This window comes from Trichechus manatus, unplaced genomic scaffold (genome assembly GCF_000243295.1).
Source record: "Trichechus manatus latirostris isolate Lorelei unplaced genomic scaffold, TriManLat1.0 scaffold00121, whole genome shotgun sequence".
Lineage (NCBI taxonomy): Eukaryota > Metazoa > Chordata > Mammalia > Sirenia > Trichechidae > Trichechus > Trichechus manatus.
In genome coordinates this window covers 1,387,801-1,395,989 of record NW_004444057.1, presented here as the reverse complement: position 1 = coordinate 1,395,989, position 8,189 = coordinate 1,387,801, and the positions used below count along the sequence as shown (strand labels likewise).

The window sequence follows — 8,189 nt, the reverse complement described above, 5'->3', positions numbered from 1 at the left end:
TGGTTGATTATTTAGTACTGTTTCCAATAAGTGGTAACAATCTATCATAAAACATCTTCAAGAGTTTGCAGCAGGCTTTAAACCTATATATTTAGATCCTAATGAACACGCTTTAAACCTATATATTTAGTTCCTAATCAAAAGGCATGATTTAGTTATTAGTTTTGATTCTAAATATATTTCTCCCACATAGAAGCTTAATAAAACTAATAACCATAAATAGGCTAACCATTAATTAGTTTTCAATGAAATGCCCAAATATAGCACATCCATACAAGTAATGTATATGCTTTTACCCTTTATAAGAAACATGTAAGATAAATATGAACGTCTGTTTGAAGTACAGTAGAGTTAAATCAAAAACACTTTGTTGTTGTTGTGAAGTGCTGTTGAGTCGGTTCTGACTCATAGTGAGGACAGAACGAAACACTGCCCGGTCCTGTACCATCCTCACAATCATTGCTATGTTGAGCCCATTGTTGCAGCCACTGTGTTAATTCATCTCATTGACGGTCTTTCTCTTTTTCACTGACCCTCTATTTTACCAAGCATGATGCCCTTCTCCAGGCACTGCTCCCTCCTGATACCATGTCCAAAGTACATGAGACATAGGCTTGCCATCCTCGCTTCTAGGAGCATTCTGGCTACACTTCTTCCAAGACAGATTTGTTTGTTCTCTTGGCAGTTCATGGTATATTCACTATTCTTCGTCAACACCATAATTCAAATGCATCAATTCTTCTTCAATGTTCTTTATTATAAATACTTTAACTTATAGTGATCCGATATATGAGGTAAGTGAAAAGGAAATAACATTTAATGCTGTGGCAATACCACCTACTCAGTGAATGTAAACCAAGATGAGTGTTGTCAATCTGGCATTCCCTCACCGTCAGTTCACTTTTGCTTCTCAGAGGGCAAGCATTTTGTGGGCTGAGTTTGAGTCTAGTGTTTAAAGGTATGTGTTTCTTATATAAAATGGCCCCTGAACAAACACCAACAACTTCATTTGGTCTTCAGCTGAAGAAACAGTCATTTCTTGCAACACTGGAGAAAAAAAACTGGTTGTGGTGGATGTACAGATTTCCAATATGGGGCCTTCGTAAAGCGCTTTCAAAGATAATCTTGATAAGACCCCATTTTATCTTATGGGCTGATGGAGAAACTAACCCCTGGGTATGATGCAACTCTACTGTAAACAAAAAATCATGATTTCTAAAACGCTATGATATTGTTAGTATAATTTAATTTCCAGTTTAGTTCCTTCCTCACATTTAGCAGTGTGCTTCTGTGACACTTGCCTGGTGCCAGCACTTCAGAATGTACCCATCAATGGCTGAGAAAATCTCACAGTGAAAAGATTAGTGTGTCATAAAATCTGAACAAAAAAGTTGATCAGTCTTAGTATGAGTCAGGATATGATTTTCAATTAGCAAATGGTGCTACTGGAGCATACAGTAACTCTGTTTTGTTACACTCAGTGCTCCCAGGGATGTCCTGCAACTTCTTTTTCACACGTTTCTAAGCTGGCAGCTACATTCTACTTCTTAAACACTTGGCCTTAACCTGACTACCATCCAGGTTCAGTTTTTTTTTAAAAGCACCATTCTAATGGAAATGTCCCTGCCCTGAATTAAGCTGTGACTGTGCATTTTACCACTAGCTAGAGCTGTTATGTCATAGAGTTTAGGTTAATTTGGTAGATATCAATGTCCTTGACAATGACTTCAAAACTTGCTTCAGCTTCTCTTAGCCACGTAGGATTTCTACCTGGGCTGTACATGAGGGTAAAATATTCCATGGAGAACTCCTTCAATAACCACGTTTGGACAATCTGAAAAACAAAAGAAAAACTGCTTTTCTTATGTGCATCGATAAAATATAATTTTGTAGAGTTTAAACAAGGTAAGCCCTGCTATAACTGAAAAATCTGCAGCACTGTGCAGTTTGCCCGTGTTTAGGGGGTGCTATCAGTCATGCTGCTGCAGCCTAGAGCCACGTTTGTGCACCACCAGGCGCTGCAGGAATGTGCGGCCAGATTTGTAGCTTATTGATTTAAGGGATGTTCTAATGGTTAATGCTGCTAGGCCCCAGCTCTTTATCTGAATGTTTTCTCACAAGGAAGATGGATTACACTGGCAATTCAATTTCTAACAAAATCTCAATGCACTTGAAGGAATTCCAAGATTTCTACTGGGAATACTTTGCTGCAGTTTTTCCATTGTGGTTTACAGCAGCATTTAGTCTAAGATGTCTTGAGTATGCTTGTTCTATTACACCAGCTTCTGGAGGGCAGTAAGACAGGGGACCTGTCTTCCTAACTTAAAACGGCAAATTTCCCACAAAAACCATTCTGTCAAACTTGAAAAAACCAGCTACATTTTTAGAGGAGATACAAAGGAAATCCAGGGGCGGACGGTATGCTGTACCACATTCCAGTTATCAGAGCAGGTAAATATGAATGGACTACTTGAGTGGAGGAAAAACCAAATTATCACTTGTCTCAGAAATTCAGTGTCTAAACTTCAATCTGCACATAATTCTACCCGGGAATTATGCTAAAACCAAGTACTTTAAATAAATATAGTTATTATATAAGGAAATTTAGTGGTAACACTTTAAGACAAAAAAAAAATGCTTATTTCTTAATCCAATCTCTACAGAGTACCTACTATATGAAACCACCTAAAGGAAGATCGGACCTCATTGGGGAAGGTAAGCATGGACAGGAATGGACAACAATGGACAAAAATTCTGGCTTTATCTAAAAAGCAATGAGAAGCTATTACAGGATTGTAAGCAGAGTAAAACGGGTCAAATTGTGTTTTGAAAACTCTCTGGCTATCATTCAGAGACTGTACTGGAGCAAGTTCAAAGTGGACACAAGGGAGCAGTTCAGCGCTACTGTAGTAGTTCACATGGGAAGTGAGGGCAGCCTGACTAAAGCAGTGGTCGGAGGATGGAGAAAAGTGGATGGCTTCTAGAGAAATAAGGGACATGACCTGGATGACCTGGTGATGGATGAGATGTGACCGGTGAGGGAAAGGGAGAAGTCAAAGATCCCTCTTAGGTTTCCAGCTTGCCTAACCAGATAGATAGTGAGAGAAGACTGAGATGGGAATAAAATAGAAGATGGTTGGTTCTGGACTTGTAGACTTCAGTTGCTCTTGAGACTTGCCAAAGGGGAAGTCAGGTAAGCAGGTGGATATAGTATCAAGTTCACCTCAGCAAATATTCACTGGGAAGCTTCTGTGTCCTAGATCAGCCACTTAACAGCTGTGTGACTTTAGGTGGGCTATTTAACATCTCTGTACCTCAGTTTTGTTAACTGAAATGGATCTCACAACCTCCCTCATAGGTTGCTGTAAAAATTGATGAGTGAAACAAAGTACTTAGACCTGAGCTTGACACACAGTAAGTATCAGCCATTATTATGCACTATGTACTGTTCCAGTTACTACAGATCTAAGTAACAGTCCTTGCCCTCACGGAACTTACATGGTAATCTGGAAGACAAGGAAATAAACAAATACAGGCATACCTTGTTTTATTGCTCTTCGCTTTGCACCTCACAAATATTGTGTTTATTACAAATGGAAGATTTGTGGCAACCCTGCACTGAGCAAGTCTATTGGCACCATTTTTCCAACAGCATGTACTCACTTCGTGTCTCTGTGTCACATGTGGGTAATTCTTGCAATATTTCAAACTTTTTCATTATTATTATATCTGTTATGGTGACCCATGATCAGTGATCTTTGATGTTATTATTGTAATTGTTTTTGGGTGCCACAAACCACACTCATATAAATGGCAAACTTAATCGATAAATGTTGTGTGTGTTCTGACTGCTCCACAGACTGGTGGTTCCCCGTGTCTCTCCCTCTCCTCGGGCCTCCCTATTCCCTGAGTCATGACGGTACTGAAATTAGGCAAATTAATAACCCTACAATGGCCTCCAAGTGTTCCTTTCAAGTGTTCAAGTGAAAGGAAGAATCATATGTCTCTCACTTTAAATCAAAAGCTAGAAATGATTAAGCTTAGTGAGGAAGGCATGCTGAAAGCCTGGATAGGCCAAAACAGTTGCACCAAACAGTTAGCCACGTTGTGAATGCGAAGGAAAAGTTCTTGAAGGAAATTAAAAGTGCTACTCCAGTGAACACACGAATGACAAGAAACTGAAACAGCCTTTATTGCTGATATGGAGAAAGTTTTAGTGGTCGGGATAGAAGATCAAACCAGCCACAACATTCCATTATGCCAAAGCCTAACCCAGAGCAAAGCCCTAAATCTCTTCAATTCTATGAAGGCTGAGACAGGTGAGGACGCTTCAGAAGAAAAAGTCTGAAGCTAGTAGAGTTTGGTTCATGAGGTTAAGGAAAGAAGCCATCTCCATAATATAAAAGTGCAAGGCGAAGCAGCAAGTGCTGATGTAGAAGCTGCGGCAAGTTATCCAGAAGATCTAGCTAAGATAATTGATGAAGGTGGCTACACTAAACAACATATTTTCAATGCAGACGAAACAGATTTATATTGGAAGAAGATGCCATCTAGGACTTTCATAGCTAAAGAGGAGAAGTCAATGCCTGGCTTCAAACCTTCAAAGGACAGGCTGACTCTCGTTAGGGACTAATGCAGCCGGTGACTTTTAACGTGAAGCCGATGCTCATGGACCAGTCTGAAAATCCTAGGGCCCTTAGGAATTATGCTAAATCTACTCTGCCTGTGCTCTATAAATGGATCAACAAAGCCTGGATGACAGCATATCTGTTTACAACATGGTTTACTGAATATTTTAAGCCCATTATTGAGACCTACTGCTCAGAAAAAAAAGATCCCTTTCAAAATATTACTGCTCATTGACAATGCACCTGATCACCCAAGAGCTCTGATGGAGATGTACAAGGAGATTAATGTTGTTTTCATGCCTGCTAACACAACATCCATTCTGCAGCCCATGGATCAAGGAGCAACTTTGACTTTCCAGTCATTATTAAAGAAATACATTTCAGGAGGCAGAGCCAAGATGGTGCTATAGACGGAACCACCACGCTGTCCCTCCACAGCAAAGACCTGAAAAACTAAGTAAAACAGAGACAAACATTAATCCTGTAACCTTAAGTGTCAAATGAAGAGATAAAGAACTCAGTCAAGCACCAAACGTAATAAGAAACTAACAGAGAGTAAGGAGAATTAGGGGCGGAGGTCACCTATCAGCTAATGCAGTGTGGATCCACCAACTGCTGGAGATCGGTGGACAGGGAGTACAGGAAAGCAGCTTCACGGAGCTCCCAGCAAGAGACAGAGTAGCCGGTAACCAGCGAGACATGCTTTCCCAACTTCCAGACTGCCTTGCCCTGCTCAACCTTTGCCGCTTCCCAGCTGGCTGATCCGCAGCTTCCTGACATGCCGATTCCTGCCTCCCAGCTGGCCAATTCACTGCTTCCCGGTGGGCCATGACTGAAGCACAGGAGGTGCTGGTTCTGTGCCTCAAGGATTTACCCCACTGACACTGGCTTCTTCACTGCCATTTCTTTGTTGTTGGTGTTGATTTTCTTGTCCTCTTTTGGTTTCTTCCCCGCTTCTCACTTCCTCCCCCTCCTTTCTCTCTAACGCTTGACTCCATGTGCCATCTTTGCTTCTTCCTGACAGGCTGTGAAGCACTGCTTGGCTGGGTAACTGCTTCCCTGGTCTGAGCCGTCATGCTGGTGGGATCCCTGGCAGCTTTCTTTTTTCTTTTTTGTGTTGTTTGTTTTCTCTCTCTTTTATCCTTTTTATTTTTCTTCATTTCTCGGTTTCTTGTCTCTACGTATCTTCTTTTCCTGTCCCCTGAATACCTGGTGCTGTGTGTCATCTCCACCCCTTCTTGCCAGTATGTACTGCACAGCTTGGGAACCGCTTCACCAGTCTGCGCAGCCATACTGCTGGGATCCCTGGGGACATTTTTTCTTTTTCTAAAAATTTTTATTTTTATTATTTTTTTCCTTTTTGGTTTTCTTCATTCTTGGTTTTTTGTCTCTTCACTCCAATGGCAAGTTCCCGCAGGACTTTTTTTTGGCTCCTGTTTGTCTCTCCTCTCTCTCTTCTTTCCCATACACAATCTAGCACCACACATCACAACCTCCCCTTCTCTCTCCCTCCTGCCCATCTGCACCATGTGCTGAACATTGCACTCCTGAGCAGCACAGGCACAGCCTACCGGAACTTGCTCTGTACAGACCCCCAGCTCACCTTGTCGGCCCAAGTATGTGCCACAAACAACCCGTCCCACCAACTCCTCTTCAGCTGGACCTGCCCTGCTGCACCACTGCTGAGTGACTGGACCTGCCCATTGGACAAGGAGGTGAAAAATATTGTGTCCACCAGATGAGCAAACAGTAAAGAATGCACATCCCACCTACTAAGACATAACAAAATAAGACAGAAAAACAGGATGAAACAAACAAATCTACAATCAATAAAAGAAGAAAATAAGTACTGAACGTCTCGAAGACAGCAGACAAAATCAAAACATATAAAAAAACAGGACAGGGTGGTTCCAGTAGGCATCCAAAATAAAACACCAGATGACTTTCTATTAGAAGAAAAGGCACCAGAACTACCTGATAGGGAATTCAAATCTCTACTATTCAGAGCGATCCAAGAGTTGAAGCAAAAAGTGACAAAAATGAGGAAAAAATAGACACATTCATGGAAAATACAGACCAAAAAATGGAAGAATTCAGGATACAGGAACAAAAGGCCAAAATAAATTCACAACTAGAAATCATATAAAAATAACAATTATAAATCCAAAAGATAAACAACAAGATTTCAGAAATGGATAGTGTCATAGCAGGGATGAGAAGCAGGTTTGAAACAATGGAAGACAGGATCAGCGAAATGGAAGACAAACACTTAGCTACAACTTTGTTTGAGGAAAAATCAGAAAAAAGAACGAAGTAAAATGAAGAAAGCCTGAGAATGATGTGGGATACAATCAAAAGCAAAAATCTGTGAGTGATCAGAGTTTCAGAACAAGGGAAGAAAATAGAAAACACAGAGAGGATCAATGAAGAATTGTTGACAGAAAACTTCCCTAATATCATGAAAGATGAAAAGCTGACCACCCAAGAAGCTCAATGAATGCCATATAGGATAGATCCCAAAAGAAAATCACCAAGGCATATCATAACCACACTTGCTAAAACCAAAGATAAGAAGAAATCCTGAGAGTGGCTTGAGAAAAACGAAAAGTCACATACAGAGGGGAAACAATCAGACTAAGCTCTTATTACTTGACAGAAACCATGTAGGCAAGGTGGCAGTGGGATGACATACATAAAACCTTGAAAGAAAAAAAACTGCCAACGAAGAATAATACATGCTACAAAACTCTCATTCAAATAGGATGGCGAAATTAGGACACTTCCAGATAAACAAAAATTAAGGGAACATGTAAAAACCAAACAAACATACAAGAATTATTAAAGGGAGTCCTTCAGTTTGAGAACAATCAACGTCAGATGACAGCCTGAATCTAAGATGCAAGATCACACTAGCCAGATACCAACCTAGGAAATGAACTCCCAATGACTCTTCAAAACCAAAAGATTTACAACAGGGAACCAGAGAGGATAATCTGCAAATGACAACAACATCAGAACAATAAAGGAGGGAATAAACGTTGTAGGTATACAACTTTCTAATAAAGAGGAAGGCAAGGCAATACTAAGCAATAATAGACTGGTTCAAACCTAGGAAAATAAGGGTAAATTTCAAGGTAACCACAAAGAAAGTTAACAAACTTACTCATAAAAAATAAATAAATAAATAAAGTCTCAGTAAAACCAAAATCTACAAAAATAAAAGAAATGAAAAAAGAAAATCCACAAACAGAAGGAATTCAGCACAGGAGAGTAAGAGGAACAAAGAAATTGTCAGCACCACAAAAAAAAGCACTACAAAACGACAGCAATAAGCTCACACCTGTCAATAATTACACTGAACGTAAATGGCCTAAATGCACCCATAAAGAGACGAAGACTGACATAATGGATAAAAAAAACAGGATCCATCCATCCATATGCTGTCTACAAGAGACACACCTTAGAAACAAAGACGTGAATTTATTAAAAGTCAAAGGTTGGAAAAAAATATATCAAGCTAACAACTACCAAAAAAGAGCAGGAGTGGCAATATTAATCTCA

The 8,189-nt window shown here is 40.1% G+C and overlaps 1 protein-coding gene across 5 annotated transcripts in view; it reads right to left on the bottom strand.

The window, feature by feature from the left end:
* Positions 1-637: 637 nt before the first annotated feature.
* SNX24 (sorting nexin 24) overlaps positions 638-8,189 on the bottom strand; it is a 171,326-nt gene continuing 163,774 nt past the window's right edge. For 4 of the 5 annotated variants that reach the window (XM_023738669.1, XM_023738667.1, XM_023738666.1 and 1 more), the window contains one exon: positions 638-1,834. In XM_023738669.1, the coding sequence (XP_023594437.1) occupies positions 1,673-1,834 (162 nt within the window). In that variant the 3' untranslated portion in view covers positions 638-1,672. The remainder of the gene's footprint in view (positions 1,835-8,189) is intronic. The other variant, XM_004384275.1, reaches the window with a different exon arrangement.